The sequence below is a fragment of the Sceloporus occidentalis genome, unplaced genomic scaffold (assembly GCF_023333645.1).
Source record: "Sceloporus occidentalis isolate IW3139 unplaced genomic scaffold, rSceOcc1.0.p SCAF_25, whole genome shotgun sequence".
Classification (NCBI taxonomy): Eukaryota; Metazoa; Chordata; class Lepidosauria; order Squamata; family Phrynosomatidae; genus Sceloporus; species Sceloporus occidentalis.
Window position 1 is genome coordinate 6,643,072 of NW_028317005.1, and position 17,948 is coordinate 6,661,019.

Consider the following 17,948-nt stretch of genomic DNA (forward strand, 5'->3'; position numbering starts at 1 on the left):
GTTCAGAAAACCATAGAAAAAAAATGATATTCGGAAGTGCCCGGTGCCAGCTGATAGGCCTCAGCTGGATGTCCTATATTGACTGGTTCAGTTTAATTTTCCAGACTTCTGGAGATTCCTAAGAGAAGACAACCAGTTGCCAGTCTCCAGTTTTGCTTGGAATATGTGGGAACAAAATGTATGGGGTTTCTCAGGCTCTCCTCTTACCCATTTTTCCTGATGAATGTACCCAGAACAAAAGGGGTTTGTACAATGATTTCAAAAGACAACAAAGACAGACCTCGTTAACTCCGAGGAGCACTTGCTTTATACCACAGAAACTATAAATATTTTAAGGCAGATAAGGGACTGAAGAACCTTGGATGTACCAAGTGGTTCTTATCTTCACTGTCATGACACTTACAGCACTTCTAAGCATCTTGTCTGGAATTCTGTGGATGCCAAGATAATATTTTGCGTTTTGATATTTGTATATTGTACATGTGCTGTAGCCAGTAGACCCCTGAATTAAAATGATTATTTATGGTCTATGGATATGAACAAACTTTTCATAAAAATAAATGTTGTGTATTTTAAGTTGTGCTCTATCGTTGGGAAAACAACCTTATTCTCTCTAGGCATTTTGTGCTTCCTATTAGAATACAAACAAAGGTTTCTTGCATTTTCCCGGCAGAGTTGTTAAAGAATGCTTACATAAAGAACTGTCTACTTTCACATTATGCAAAATGTGTTTCTGAAACAAGATATACTGGATGTACTCTAGATTCTGATTTAAAAAATAGTTTTAGTGATTAATTCTACTCTATAAATTCCGAGACAGTCCTAGCAACATGTCCTTGTGATTGATGGCATGTGTCCCAAATATCAGGACTGCTGGCAGAGTCACATGCGCAGTGCCCACAACTAGATTTGCTCATGCACAAACACGATATTTTATGAATGGAGTATTTTACTTGGTTGCTCTCTCAGCATCTGACTGTGGTGTCACAACAACATCCACATATTGTTGACCAACCAACATTGTTTTATAATTGTAAAGCTGGATGTGTCTTACTGTTTTTATTGTTTTTTGTTTTGTTTTGTTGGGGAAAGGCAGGAATTACTTTTTGATGACCTGGAGGCAAAATTCATCCCGGTGTCATGTCTTCTGAAGAATATGGAACTTGTAATATTAGTTTCTTTTTCTTGTGAACTTGAGTAATGATGTTTCCATCCTGCGGCATTGTTTGATTGACAAAAGCCCAGAGCAGAAATGCCTCACCTCTACATGCTCTTTACACTATTTGAAAGAAAATTCAACCTTTAGTAACCAGTAAATAATCAGAAAACTGTAAATGTTATTGTAGTTATGTGTTATTATGTTCCTTACAATGTGGCTCCTATCTGGTGTTCAGCACAACAAAATTAATTATATTATGACATACGTTGTGTCTGCATTATATGCATGTGGTGTGTGCGTGTATGTGTGCGTGTGTATGTATGTGTATATGTGTATGTGTATATATATATATATATATATATATATATATATATAATACATTTACATGCTTTTTGGGTGAGTTTTAATTGAACGCCCATAGTATAATTTCAGACTCCACTGTCCTACTGTCCTGCACAACTTCTAAAACATGGTACAAATATTTAAAAAGATGGGAAATTAAGTTAGGAAGTGGTAGAAGAAATGATTGTTTGGAAATATGTTCCAAGAACAATAGAGTTGTAATGAACATCTGTTAAAATCGGCTAAATCATTTTAAGTGGACTGTTCACAGAGCCATGTACAAGTAATCATGTCCCACTGATAAATACAAAGTTTTTCTTCAAGGTGACGGGCCAGAAGCGCCTTAATCCAGCCAATTTATTCTATTTCTGTCGCATCCCTATGGCACACATTTTTTCCTCAATAATATCTTCAGATCATTCCCTCTGACATTTTCTTCACCGCTACCGCCTCCTACACTTTGCAGCTCTCTTCATCTCACCTTCATCCATGTCAAGTTTCTCTTCTAACCCAATCTATTTTGTATCTTTTGTCTGTTCATCAACTTTATGCTCCCCAATCCTCCATCTCTAGTTCACCCTTCTTTCCTCATTCATGCTGGCACAGTCTGCCCTTTTCTCCAACTTTACCCTCTTATGCTGCTTTTGTTATGTATTTGTCTCTTACATATTGCCTTTTCTCCTTCACGTGTCCACATATTTTCACCATCTTTCCATTTCTTTATGGCAACTTCTTGTGGTAGTAGATTTGATGAAGGTGTGTTTTGATGAAGGTGGCTGTGATTTTTTTTATTTTTTGTGTATCACATTTCTCTGTTTATGGAATAAATCTTTCAGATAGATCCATGAAATATTAATTAAATTAGGACAGATGTTTTTAAATAATTTTTCTCTACAAATCTAGATCCACCTATATGTCTGTACCTCCTGTCAGCAGAATATAAATTAAAGCAAGTTCACTCCACTATATAGCATCCATACAGTATAACATGGTTGTGTTAATGTTTTTTTTCCTTGCAGTGAGGAGAGTTATAACGTCACAGATTACTCCTTACTAGACCAGCTTTACGTTGAGCAATACGATAGCGAGGAACCGACTTCACCTACAAAGACCAGCACACCAATTCTCTACTTGCGCCAATGCTCAGCAAGTCACCTATTCACGCTAACCATTCGCAGCAACTATGCAGGGGAGGAAGTAGAGATGCTGCTTGGAGCAGAGACCTTGTAAGTAAATAAATAATTCAAGTTGCTAATTAAATAATCATTATAGATAATGAGATATTGAGATCCTTAATTTTAGGCATACATGGCTGTTATGTGCATGGCATACATTAGTTTATTTTGTTTCAGGCAAAAATTACTGCTAGTCGTTCCTATATGTAACACATTGTATCACTCATCCATCTATTTGTAGTATTCAGGATCTACAGCTGCAGCCATATAAAGCAGCAAATTATGCCCCCTGCTGCTCTAAAGGGGTCCCTCAGAGGACATGGCAGAGATGAGACATGGATTCCTTATAAAGCTATAATCAATATAATTTTTCTTAATGCAACTGTGTTCATAAGTACTTATTTCCTTATTGAACATACATTCAACAGTTGTACTTGAGGTGGGGCCCCTAGATATCTCTTTGCTTAGGGACCCTAAAAAATGAGCACTGTTCCTCTAAAGAGCCATCTTTATACCAGACATCCATATCCATTCGATTTGCAAGAAGCCTCTTGCCTCCATTAACCGTGTTTGCTTGTAATTTGACCTTGGTAATGACTGGAGGAGAGAGATGTTCTGTCTCTGGAAGTATCCAACAAAAAACCTCTGTAGATTATCCACTCTTTTGATTGAGAACAATGGAAGCTATGATGCCAGAACTGCTGTAGAATAATCTTTTGGCTTTCCATGGAAGTCGGGGGCACGGCACTAACAATCTACACGATTAGTTTTCAAAGTCAACTTCAAACTGCTACGGAAAGACCTCCCTTACAGAAACACCTCCCTTTCTTTTTCTGCATCTGTCTACGCTACGCTACCACTGGCACTACTTGGTTCACCCTGAACCTAGATGCACTGGGGAAATGTCCACATAAATGGGTTCAGACATAGACATAACTCCCAGCCTCCCTAATATGCTGGGACAGTCCTACTGAACTGCTGGTTAGGGAGATCAGAATCTGCCAAGCCCATAAGCATTTGCAATTGACCTGTGCTTCTACAGCACTGACCACAATGCCAGCACCCACATGGCTTCCTCGCAACACAGTTAAGCTGGGCACCAGCATATCATGTCATATCCAACATTCTGAATCAAAGTGTCAGGAGGTGGTTAGGTATGTACATGGTACCTTTAACCATACCATATTTTGGGGAACTGAAATATTGGGGGTATGAACAGAGACTGTAAGCAGAGTGGGTGAGTATTTAGTAGTGAAATACTGCTCACACTGCAGGGAGCCAGGGAGGAAAACAGACAGCTGTCCCTTGAGAGACAAAAATTGCTGCTTGTATTTACAAGCAACAGCTAGATCTTTTTGATGTGATCTGTTTAAGCAATTAGTGTTGGTGCTGCACTTGAGTCATTTTGCTCTCTGTTATGAGAAATGCAGACTGAAATCCTTCTCCATTCTTGTTTTCTCACACCCTGCCAGTTTCATGAGCCAGAAGTCATAGTTTCCGTAGCTGATAATCGTCTGCATTATCTGGGAGTATAACCTGCAGCATGCACGTCACTGCACACACACCTACAAATTAAATTCGGAATCAATACGAGAACAAAACCGGTCATTTACGTTTTATACAAAACACAAAATAACATTCACAAGGACCCACACTGGTCACCTACAAAGTATCTAGAAAATTTGCTTGGTCAGAAGACTACTGGAATTAAAAGCATTTTCTCTGATGTAGAGAATACAGATGTGAACAAGCAGCTGGCCGATGGCCCAGCATTAGCCTTGCCACACCTCAGGCTCGTCTTGTTCTCCCACTTCCGTGAGTCAGGGTGAGCCACACACTGGGATCACGACGCTCATTTAGTTCTATATAACAGATAAACACTTGTTTAATAGTAGTAACTTCATTTAAGAAATACATAGTTATGTTAAATAACCCCTGGAAATAGATACATCCTTTTCTTTGCAATAATGGTCGTATGGTTTTTAACATAAACAGTAAGGAATTCTGGAGATTTTGCTATTATTCCTGAGCACAACGGGTAAAATGTGTGATCTTTTCCGACTGTTGATTACGGCAGTGAAGTTATATTGTGCGTGTTAATGTGTCTGTTTTGTATCATCCAGCTCCCTGTGCACTTAATGAACGAGGAATTCTAGTGATGATGTAGTGCCAGTAAATGGAGTGTCGCTGCTTTTTCCACTGGATACACTTACTCTGTCTCTGTGTGTAGAGGCTAGAGCCCCACATATAGACGTTTGAGACCATATTTTTAATTAAATTGTACTAAGTGTGCGCCAGCAAGAAACTTAGAAAGCATTTTCCAGGATTCCCTTTTTAGTAAAAGAGATGTGAAGCAGAACCACCAATATTAGGTTGTGTAGTGGACAAGGTTGAGGTGAAAAGGAGTGAGAAACATTACACCAACAATTAAATGTGCTGTTCCACATAGAGGGTTTTTCACAACTTTCTCAGATATTAATATTATTATGCACTACTATAGTATGCATCTTAAATAAGCTTATTCCATTTTTTTAAATAGCATATCAATTTGATGTATTTCCTCATGGAAAACATTTCAGCGGGGCCTCTTAACCCTGTCTGTCTTCACCACTCTGCCTGCTGATCTCTGTCATCACCCTTTAGTTCTTCTAGTTTAAGGGGACCTTATGCCCATACCACCTTTCACATAAAACACCTCACTCAATAACACTCGCTCCCTATCACTGGCCAATGTGGCCATTACTGTGGATTAGGATCTGTAAAGCTTGCGGTTTCTGAGTATTCTATATGATATTTACATACGTCAGGAGATTAGTCAAATATTTCCCCATATCGTTTAACCTCTGATGGCACGTTGCCATCCTGGGGAAGAGACAATGGAATTTCAAATAAAGGCATTGCTTCACCGGCCATCCCTCCAATAAATGCTGAATCTGAAGGCTCTGATGTCATTTTTTTAATCACCCGTGCAATAGTATAGCATTAGTTACACATTTTTTAATTTAAGTCATAAGGGGTATTTTGTCTGTGCTGGTTGATGATGATGTTAAGGAACCATCCGGAGGCATTAAGTGCGGGTCTGGCACTGGGATTTCTAACACCCTGTTTTTACCATAACAATTTTCCAACTTTTACTTTCACAAATGATTGACCATATTTCACAACTGTTTCAAATGTGGACATGGCCTCCTGTTGGATTACCAACAATTCAATAAAATAATTAAAATTAAAGACATTCCATCCTTTTCCATCACGCTTTTGACTTATTTTGTTGTCATTGTAATAAGGTCTTTCTCAGGCCTGTAGTTGGTATTCTACACAAATAAGTTGTGAGTCTCATCAGGGGCGTAACTAGACGCCTCAGGGCCCGGGTGCGAGAATCTGTTAAGGGCCCCCCACCCCCTCACCCCCCCAAAAAAAACATGATTTTTACCCAACAATTTTTTTTCAACTAATTCAACAAATTCAATTTACATATTGAATCATAATCAAAGAAAAAGGGGCGCATGTACAAAGGGCATAATCCAGGGGTGTCCAAGTTTTTTCTGCAGTGGGCCACTTCATCAGAATTGTATACGTGCGCGGGCCGCACTCATTTTTCACTGTGACAAAAAATATGGCCTTTAATAAAATATGCAGATTAAAATAAAGTAAAATGACACAAAACCTTTACTCTTCCTCTCACTGATTTCTGGGCCTTGAAAGTTTTGCGACTACAAATTCAGGATTCCCTAGATTTATTCTAGGGATGAACTAAAATGAAAATTCTGGACCAAAACATTCAGGGTTCACTTAGCTAAAACCGAAAATGACCCCCACCTTTAAAAATACTAATAAAAACTCACATGTTTAATAAAAGTAGGTAACACACAATTGGACAAAATTAGCAATATGACTTGGCATGATAGGAGTGTGATTGCTGTTAGCCTAGGCAACCAGTAAATGCTGGTACCTAGGCATGATGGGACTGTGCTCGCTGTGATTGCTGTTAGCAATCACACTCCTATCATGCCAAGTCAGCCAGTACATGCTGGTACAGGGTGGCTGTAAGTGATGTGCAGACCCCATACTGCTGGCAGCATCACTACACAAGGGGGGCAGCTAGCTAGGTTTCAGCATGTACTGGCTGACTTGGCATGATAGGAGTGTGATTGCTAACAGTAGTCACAGTCCCATCATGCCTAGGTTCCAGCACTTACACATCCATCCAGTAAATGCTGGAACCTAGGCATGATGGGACTCTGATTGCTGTTAGCAATCACACTCCTATCATGCCAAGTCAGCCAATACACGCTGGTACAGGATGGCTGTAAGTGATGTGCAGACCCCATACTGCTGGCAGCATCAATACACAAGGGGGGCAGCTAGCCAGGTTTCAGCATGTACTGGCTGACTTGGCATGATAGGAGTGTGATTGCTAACAGCAATCACAGTCCCATCATGCCTAGGTTCCAGCACTTACACATCCATGCTATCACACACACACACACACACACACACACACACACTCATTTATTCATATAATCATTAATTCACAGATTCATTCCCTCAATCACACACACTCATTCAAACACCCTCCCCACCCCCCTACCTGTACTGCAGCTCCCTCGATGCCGCTCACAGACTTCAGCAGGGGGCGCGGCCTCCCTCTGCCTTCTCTGCTAAAGCACAGAGGAAGTAGGAAGTCACGTGAACTCCGCTTCCTCCGTGCTGTCCAGAAGACCCTCCCACAAGTAAGTAGCAGGGCTTGAGGTGCGGCTCGTGTAAGATCGGTTGCCCTGGCTGCCGATCTTACGCGGGCCGCACCTCGAGGTCTCGCGGGCCGCATTTGGCCCGCGGGCCGCATGTTGGATGCCCCTGCCTTATTTAAAAAAAAAAAAAAAAAACGTAAAAAAAAAAAGATTTCGGGCGGCCCCTTGGCTTGGGCCCCCCTGCCGCCGGGGCCCGGTCGCAGTCGCGACCCCTGCGACCCCGGTAGATCCGCCACTGAGTCTCATCTGAGGCTTGACAACACACAGCACAGTATTTCTGTCTATTCAGGGTTATTTCGGAAATGTAGACATATATAAAAAGTAAATACAGGATAAGATTCCTTTATCATTGCTTCCAATGATGGCTGCCGAGAAGCCAGATACTACGACTGGAAAACAGTGTTCTCTCTACTCTATAACTAGGGGTCTTCATCAGGGCAGAATCTTACACTGATGAGTGTGGTACACTTTGAATTCTGGCACAATGGATGTTGTAATTTAATAGTCTTTATTGTCGATCCAGTCTGACAATGCCACAGTAATTGCCTCCTATAAGGAGCTATTCCATATTTGAGGATTTTTAAGGTTGCGCAAAAAATAAACAACACATACTGAACACACATTTGCACCTGAATTTCTGGAAACATGCTCGTTATTTTAGTGTGTGCTCATACAATGTTTCAGGAGAGCAGGATAAATGCTTACTAGACATAATGCCACATTGCTTTAAGCGGCATACTTTTAACATTTTAAACAAGTCTTCAATGCAGTTTTGGTTTTCCTTGTTTTCCAAATCATGGTTTCTTTACATCTTTTTTTCATATTTTAATTTAGTACTTGCTGCACAATTTGTTTAGAAATATAACACTCTAGATATTTTTTCCTTGACTCGTCTATTTTGAGGGCACAGAATGTGCTCATTCAAACCGTACATCACGAGACAGTGGGTCATTGACAACTTGGCTTTAGTTCCTACACATGTTTTTCACCTTATATGTTACAGGAGTGACCGAGCTCGCTGGATAACTGCGCTGGGACAGAGAAATGACAGACCATACACAGATAGAACAAGTAAGCATGAAACGTTCCTTCTCCTGTGCCATACTGCCCCCTAGTGTATAGTGCGAAAACAGTCACAAACCATATGATTTACAAAAATGGCACTTGTCTTGAAAAAGTGACATTAATATTCCATCGCTAACCCCTACATGCATCACTAACAAATTTGTTACCGGCATACGCATGAAACTAGGCCTACTAACAAGGTGTCTGTATTATACCATTGTGCCACCAGATGACAACACACCCATACTGCACATAACAGCAATTATACAATCGTTGACTTTACATGACATATATAATGTGTTTATTTGTCCTGCAGATTTCATCTCAATCAAGAATTTATATAATTTTGTATTTCTGACAAACTAACAAACTTTTTAACTCTTTTCCTCCCAAAGCTTTGACACAAGTGGAAATTACCAGGACATATACTGCTAAGCAGCCAGATGAGCTTTCTCTACAGGTCGCTGACGTTGTCTTGGTTTATCAGAAAATTAATGACGGTGAGCAAATTATTGGGTTTAATGCAGTTTGAAGGTGTACTGACTTCTTTCCATTCCACGTGATGGCTTTGTGAAAAAAGGGGGTTTGGGATAATTCTTAACAACACTATTATCTGAAACAAGTATTTATATTTTTGCATATTTGTCACACTTAAATGTTTTAGATCATCCAAATAACTTTAATATTAGACAAATACAGCCTGAGTAAACACTAAATGCAATGTGTAAAGATTTCACCAGAAGGTTGTCAAAAGATTTAGAAAAAGAAAAGGCTATCCAGCCCTACAAGAAAAAGCAATGGGCTTTAACCAATTAACCAAATGCAGTGGCGTCGCTACAGGGGGGCAATTGCCCCCCCCTAGGTTATTCCTTGCCCCCCCGCCGAATTTGGAACCAGATGTCCCAGATTCAATCCGGGACAGTGCACCCACGAAGGTTATTGAGCCGCGCTGGCCAGCTGACTCAAATCTATTTCGGATCGACTGGAGTGTATTCTTAAAATGCCGCCCCTGTCGATTTGAAATTGAATTGAGTCAGCCGGCGCCTCTCAATAACATTCATGGGCGGCGTCAGCACGGCTCAATTACCTTTGTGGGGCGGTGCCAGCCCCGTTCAGTGAAGTGGGTGGAGAAAGTTGGCAGCGGGAATTCAGCAGAGTCCACTGTCAGACCGCGTATCTTCAGTCAGGTAAGTTGACAAACTGGGGGCATGGTTGGCAGTGGGAGGCTGGGACAAAGATGGCTATGGGAAACTGGTGAGAAACTCTGTCCCCGGTTTCCCATAGGCATCTTTGTCACTAAATAGCTCCCCATGGTCCCATGTTCAGTGACAAAGATGCCTATGGGAAACTGGGGACAGAGTTTGCCTTTGCCCCCAGTTTCCCATAGGCATCTTTGTCACTAAATAGCTCCCCATGGTCCCATGTTTAGTGACAGAGATGCCTATGGGAAACTGGGGGCAAAGGCAAACTCTGTCCCCAGTTTCCCATAGGCATCTTTGTCAGTAAATAGCTTAGCATGGTCCCATGTTTGGTGACAAAGATGCCTATGGGAAACTGGGGGCAAAGGCAAACTCTGTCCCCAGTTTCCCATAGGCATCGTTGTCACTAAATAGCTCCCCATGGTCCCATGTTTAGTGACAAAGATGCCTATAGGAAACTGGGGGCAAAGGCAAACTCTGTCCCCAGTTTCCCATAGGCATCTTTGTCAGTAAATAGCTTACCATGGTCCCATGTTTAGTGACAAAGATGCCTATGGGAAACTGGGGACAGAGTTTGCCTTTGCCCCCAGTTTCCCTTATGCATTCCAGGTATGCTGGGAAAATGCAATAACTCAATTATGCAACCATTGTGAATAATATGATATTGTAGAATGAAGCTATTTACACAAAACCATGTTGAATCAATTGCCTTATGTCAAGCTGAGCTTTCTGTGTGTAATTGTTTTGTTGTGTTTTATTGTGTGAGCTCTAAATACCAAGTGGGGGTTTATCTATACCTTTAATGCTGTGTTTTTATGTGAATTCCAATTGATCTATACCCACAAAGCTGTGCTTTTGTGTTATTCTATAGATCCATATCTGCTATGCTGTGTTTCCATACATTATTTATGTATACCTGCAAATACAGGGTTTGTATGTCATATTTAGTTGATCATTACCTGCAGTGCTGGTTCCATGTATTTATTTGATCTATACCCTCAGTGCTGAGTTTACATGTGATTTGCAGTTGATCTATACCTGCAATGCTATGTTTCCATACATTATAATTGTATACCTGCAGGATTTGTATGTCTGATTCTGTTTATTTGATCTATACCCTCAATGCTGAGTTCACAAGTGAATTTCAATTGATCTATACATGCAAAGCTGGGCTTGTATGTTAATGTGTGGATCTATACCTGCTATAGGCAGCAGGGTCTAATATATATATATTTATCTATCTATCTATATATATATATATATATATATATATATATATATATATATATATATATATATATCTCGGCGGCAGGGCCTAATATTAATATATATAATAAATAATATATTAAAGAAACTGCCAGTTCAGCTGTTAGTTTGAAATCATATTTCAATTTCAAGTGATAAGTACTTATTATGATTAAAAAATGCATGTCTAACGCATATATGTGATGGGGCCATCACATTAATCAATAATAAAGGGAAAGGCTCGCTGGGGGCATTAATACAAATCGTGCTGGCTGGAAGAGATCATACAAGGGTCTGGGGGCACCACATTAATCTATACTAAAAAGGGTGCTGGCTGAGGCATCAATACACAAGGGGCAAAAACACTAAGAGGGGTATCAACAACAATGCAGTGTGGAATTTCCATCCTGGTGTTGCTGTTTGTGTATTTTGGTTATCAGTGTAGCAGAGCCTGTCCTGGTGTGTGTATGGGTGTTGGTGTGGCAGAGCCTGTCCTGGTGTGTGTTTGGGTGTCGGTGTGGCAGAGCCTGTCCTGGTGTGTGTCTGGGTGTCAGTGTGGCAGAGCCTGTCCTGGTGTGTGTGTGTGGGTGTCAGTGTGGCAGAGCCTGTCCTGGTGTGTGTTTGGGTGTCAGTGTGGCAGAGCCTGTCCTGGTGTGTGTTTGGGTGTCATTGTGGCAGAGATTGTCCTGGTGTGTGTGTGTTTGGGTGTCGGTGTGGCAGAGCCTGTCCTGGGGTGTGTGTTTGGGTGTCGGTGTGGCAGAGCCTGTCCTGGTTTGGGTGTTGGTGTGGCAGAGCCTGTCCTGGTGTGTGTGTTTGGATGTTGGTGTGGCAGAGCCTTTTCTGGTGCATGTGTCTGGATGTTGGTGTGGCCGACACTGTCCTGGTGTGTGTTTGGTAGGTGGCGGTATGGCAGAGCTATATCCAGAGATAAAACGCCCTCCTGAATTTGTAGTGACTTCAGGGGACAAAACTTTCAAGGCCCAGAAATCATTTAGTGGAAAAGTTAAGGTATTGTGTTATTTATTTGTGGCTTCAGGCTTCCCATGTTGAAGTATTATGTTAGTCCAATAACAAAAGTATCATTACTTTTGGGAATATTATATATATATATATATATATATATGATTTTTTCAGTGGTATGATTTAATGGTGGAAATTATTAATGCCCCCCCAGTTTTGACTGTGGTATCTTTTGTGCCCCCCCTATATATTGTTTCTAGAGTCGCCACTGACCAAATGTAATTAATAATTGGGTTCAGTTTCACTAGGTAAACCCCGGCATGATTACTGCAGGCCATATTGCATCTAAACATAAATTAAATACAAAAGGTGATACGGTGCACTTCAAAAAAACAAAAATAATCATTTACCCAACTAGTGTAGTTTGGTCTCCGATATCCAACATATAAGGACATAAAAAAGAAAAGAAACAAACAAATATGGTGTAATATTGCAAAGATATGGTTCTTTAAGGAGAACACTCCAATACACTCACATTTAAGTTGGAGTGCAAAACATTTATATTACATTTGAAGGGGTAGATTCCATATCTATCCAGCAAGTTGAGGGTTAAGAGATGCTCGAGTCAGCAGGTGGTATCTTAAAACCATTGGGGGTTTTTCCCGCCGTGTCACGCAGACATATATTGTTAAGGTGACTGCTTCAGTTGAAGAGTCCTAAATCTGACTTACTAGAAAACAATACCGATCCATCTCTTTTCCAGTACAATCTAGGGTATCCGTTGTGTGGTTACCATAGCAACAGAGATGATGGCTGATTTTTGTTGTTCTAAGTTTTCTGTCAGAGGAAATTGTCATTCTTCTTGTTACAATCATGAGTAGGACTGCGTCAGGCAGTGTTTTTCTAGTAACTAATTCCCAGTAGATAAAATTCATTGCATTCCCCAAGCGCACAACAATAAAAACAAAATGCCAGGTTTTATATTGTAGCTGGTTTGCTTCATGAAAATTAATGTTTTAGGGTTTTTTTGTTTTGTTTTGAGCTGTGGGAATACTAGTGACGTTCTATGTTTGTAAAGAGATTAAGACAGTTGACCTTCATTTAGCCAGTTTCTGTTTCTGCCCTAGACAACACATTAATACCCACTTTGTGTAAGCAACACAAACAATAAAATACCTGGACTGATTTATAAAACAGTTGGACTCGGCCCTGTTGACAATCTGCAAGTTCACAATCTCTGCTTCTACCTTACAGGGTGGTATGAAGGGGAAAGACTGCGAGATGGAGAGAGAGGTTGGTTCCCTATGGAGTGTGCCAAGGAAATAACTTGCCGTGCCACAATAGAAAAGAACATGGAACGCATGGGACGTTTACTTGCTCTGGAAACAAATGTCTAGCCCAAGACTCAATCCAGCCATTTTTTTTACTGCATGATTTGCACTACAATAGCAGCACTGTTGGTGGGAAAGTTAGAATAATTGACCTTCAGCGTACTTGCAGAGCTAGACACTGAACTCCTGTGAAGATTCGCATCACCATGTAATCATTAGGGTGATAGTCTAAGGACAGTGTCTCTACTTTCATGTCCACATAAGCCACTGCTTCCGTTCTATCATTTTACTCATGGAATCTAAAAGGGAAAGTTGGCATTAAGCAAATACGCTCAAAAGGCAGAACATTGCTGTTATGTCTATCAGGGTTGTATTGAGACTTCATGTTTGGAAACCAACACTAAAGCAAAAGTTGTGTGGGCATCTATTTGGACATGGTTCAGAAGAACGGACCTGTAGAAATTCTTTGACAACATTCCATGCTTCTTGGGGTTACCACACATTCGTTATGAAAAGACGGTAAGAAGACGCAATCTTACTTAGAATTATTAGCAAATAAGGAATGGAAAAACTCAACATTCACAGAAACCGTAGTTTAATATAAATGAGGATTCTTAAGCAACCTAGTAATGAAAGTTGCCTCAAAGCCTTTACATATGACTTTTAAGTGGCTTTTGAACTTTACATGAACTGTAAATGCTAGGAAGAAAATAGTCTTAACATAAAAAAAACACTGCTGATAGGGAGATTCTGTTCATATGTTTTAGTATCCAATGAGGATTCCACAAGTACTGTATAAACACAGCATTCCATAGATTAAAGAAAATCAGCACTTATGAAATAGCTTTTTTGGTGAGGTTTCGTTCTGAAAACAAAAAAGTCTAAATGCTTTTTTTTTTAAAAAAAAATAAAAAAAAGTTAATATCACCTATATTTCTGTTTTTAAAGTTACATTGCACAAATAAGGCAGTGTCATGGTTCAGTTCTCCAATTCCAAACATTGCAGCAAACCATTTAAATTCACTGGATAAATATATATTTTTTTTAATGTATAACAGTGCCTTAAACAAAAACATTATTATATAACAGAGAACTATTTAGAAGACTTTTAAATTTGACCCCATCTTCATCAAATAGCTTTGCTGCAAAATTATGAGGAATTTCATCTTAAGTACTAAATAGGACCATTTTTATCATGTGCAGCAAATAACATGTATTTGTTTACAAACGAGTATACCTACATATATTATATATAAAAATAGAGCATGTGTATGTGTATATATATATATATATATATATAGATATCTATATATATAGATATACACACACACTTAATGTGTCCTCCTGTGGCTGTGCAAATAGTTTTCTTAGTTTTGTTTTTTAGTTTGCTAAAGGGGATCTCTTGGCTGTTACAACTTTGGGGTCTATCCACTCAAGAGAGAGCTTGGATGAGAGTTAGAAATGTGCATTATCAAGGTCAAACCTCAGTTTTTCAGTCCTTTAAATGCAAGTTGAACTATGTGTTTCAAACTCCCTCTTTAGTGAATGGACGAGGTCTGGGGCCAAGCACTATGTGTCTGATTGCTGTCATCAAACTCTTTAACTCCGTTGCAGACTTAACTGGAGAAATATCTGTTTTTTTAGTTGCCACTCTAGATAAAACACATGTAGTATATGTTTTAATACAGAACACTGTGACTTTTGTCTGTGACTTACTACTGTAAATAAATGATTTTAAAGTTCTATGTATTGTTCTTTGTGAGGTTTTATAAATAAAGGCTCACTGCAGCTCATCTAAACCAGGCTTGGGTAATCGTTATCGCTTTGTATTACTGGAACACACACCACCGCATGCTGGCAATATGATGTTTGGCAATGATGGCGCATAATAAAAGCATCCAACCTTTACATGTTATGGTTACAAAAAAACAGAGCATTTCAGACCTGTTAACACATGTGAGCACCGGCATAAAAATCTTGTTCCAAAATAATAGCCAATAATATGAAGTCCCCCTCTACCTTGGTGCTATAACAGTCGCCACTGTTCTGGGGATGTTTTCCACTAGATGTTGGAACATCGCTGCAGGGATCTGCTTCCATTTAACTACAAGAGATTGCATGAGAAGTCAGGCACTTATGTTGGGCAATTAGGTCTGGCTTTTAGGGGGCTCTCTCGTCCTATAGGTATTTGATTTGCAACCACATATGGATGTACAGATATGTATAGAATGTTGCAGCATTAACATGCCCCTACACATGGCAACCATGACAAATGGATTGTTATTACTATTCCACCCTACTTTACCATTTACTATAGCAGCACTATGCAGTCATTAATACACTTGGAATCCCCCAAACCCAGAGTCATCTGCTGCACTTTGAGGTTTAAGTATGATTCATTCTAAGAGTAGTAAACCAGTGCTGTCTTAACGCATGGGCGCACTGGGCAGAAGACCTGCGTTCTCAGGGCCGCGCCGAGGCAGGTGCAAGATTGTCATCTCCCCAAAACAGCCCTGCTCAGCGGTCGCCCCAGGGGGTCCATCCAGGCACCATGAGAGCTGGTGTGGGTAGGAGGCAGCTGCTGAGCAGGGCAGGTTGGGGAGATCGCAATCTCCCGCTAACCAGCCCAACATTAGGGAGCATGAGGCCGGTCGCCTCAGACCTCGACTTCCGTGCTCCCTAATCACTATGCTCCAGCAATTGATGCCGAGGACTAGAATATGACATTTTATTCTGGCACTCTGCATAAATTGCCGGTGCATAGTGATTAGGGAGCACGGAAATCGAGGTCTGAAATGACAGACTTCACGGTCCCACCACAGGATGGAAGATGAGGCAGGAGAAAAGAAGGTTGCTGTAAGGGAAAGTGTGACCCTGTATGTTTCTGTGTAAGGCCAGTGTATTTGTGTGTGTATATAGGTAGTGGGGGGGGGGCAGGTGTTTGTAAGGACTGTGTATATGTGTACATCATGTATTTTTTTGGGGGGTGTAGGGGGTTCCAGTACATCATTTTGCCCAGGGCATACAATGCTGTTATGACGGCCCTGCGCTCTGCCGCTGTCTCTGGGGCAGTTCCCAGCTAATCTGGGCCCAGAGGTGACTGACAGTGTGGTCTGGTGTGTGGCAGAAATACCGTGCAGACGCTGTTAATGTTGTAAATGACCATTGTAGCTGTAAATGGCTGATTTTTAATGGAATATCTTTGTATGCCTTTTTTCACTCGTGTTCCAATGCCACGTTGCAAGGGCAGTGTAAAAGTAGAGTGCTTTACACCATTCCTAACTTGTCTTAGGAATCTAAGAAACACATGGATCTAGTCGATGGATTTCACAACAAATAAGCAGTAATGATTATGTCGGCAGACACACAACTTTTATGCACTACATGCTTTGACACTTGGCAGTCCCGTTCTGTGAGCTTGCATGACCTACCGCTTGCAATTGCCTGCCTGGCCAGCCCGCCCCTGTTGCCAGTCATGCTGCCAATGTTTGTCTATGGAGATAACCTGGCTATTGTGCTTGCTATTGTACAGATGTTAGCAATGAGTGTGGCTGAACTAAATGGGCTGTGCACATACTTTTGGCCATCTATTTTATGAATGGGTGCAAGAAAACCCGCTGTACCAGTAATGAAGTCTTCAAATAATGTACTTTGGTAATAGATTCTACCAGCTATGTGTGAAGAGAACAATTATCTATAAAATAGTCCCTTACTTTTAAACTAAATACTTGCAAAACAATTGCACTGGTAAGTAAATTACAGGTAATTTAGGTATGCTAAATGCTTCAAGGAAAATAGCTCCCTTTTAATTAACAGAAAAAATGCCTATTTATCATCATACCTTTTTTAAACATTATAGTAATAAAAGTTGTTAAAGGCCCAACCCCAGCTGGCCCTGTATAATGATTATTTGAGTGACATTTCTTCACACATCGAATTAAACATTATTCAGGACCAGCTCACCCTTCACACTGGATAAACTTGCCACCATTGGGCCTTTATAAGCAACAGAGAAATGACTATATTAGAACCACAACCTCTCCATATACTAACATAAATGTATTTTCCCCTTTAAAAATAGCATGAATTAAGAAGTGCTCCACCTATTGTGTTTTAGAAACATAATTTAGAAGAAAAAGCCCATTAATATGAAGATCACAGGGAAGGTCCATGTTCAGTTAGCATCATGTAGCTGTCCAAAACAGAACTTTACCTTGTGAGCATAAGTCAAGGTCAGGTGAATGTCACCTGCCATTTCATGCAGAACATTCCTTCGCCTCCATGAAAATTTAAGGAAACCTATAGTTTTTTTAATCATAAAAGAAAAACTCAAAAGCTTTAGTATTAAAAGCTTGTGACATCATAATTTCATGGATTTAGCAAAAGAAACTTTCTAGCACAACAGACCCTATGTACGTGGGATGTATAAGGGGTCTTTAATTATTGTTGGCTAATAAGCAAGAATAAGCCTGTGGGAGTCAAGAATATTTTTAATACCTGAAAATTGCTTTTATATCAGTGTGTGGCTGTTCCGAGTACCTGCATGTTGCATTATATTACATTTCTTACCATTGACTAATATATTCTTAACAATGTGAATATTCATAATGAAGATTGTGACTAAGTGCAGACTTTGTAAATTTCTATAGTCAACACCAATATACCAATAATGATAAGTGGTAGGTGGTTTAAGAGAGGATTGTAGGAATTGCTGAGGGAAA

At 40.2% G+C, this 17,948-nt stretch overlaps 1 protein-coding gene across 1 annotated transcript in view; it reads left to right on the forward strand.

Moving 5' to 3' along the window:
- Positions 1-13,293, forward strand: part of LOC149300333 (rho guanine nucleotide exchange factor 26-like) — a 61,535-nt gene extending 48,242 nt beyond the window's left edge. The window contains exons 11-14 of the mRNA XM_089485380.1: positions 2,521-2,727; positions 8,431-8,498; positions 8,888-8,992; positions 13,151-13,293. Of these exons, the coding sequence (XP_089341506.1) occupies positions 2,521-2,727; positions 8,431-8,498; positions 8,888-8,992; positions 13,151-13,293 (523 nt within the window). The remainder of the gene's footprint in view (positions 1-2,520; positions 2,728-8,430; positions 8,499-8,887; positions 8,993-13,150) is intronic.
- Positions 13,294-17,948: the final 4,655 nt, after the last annotated feature.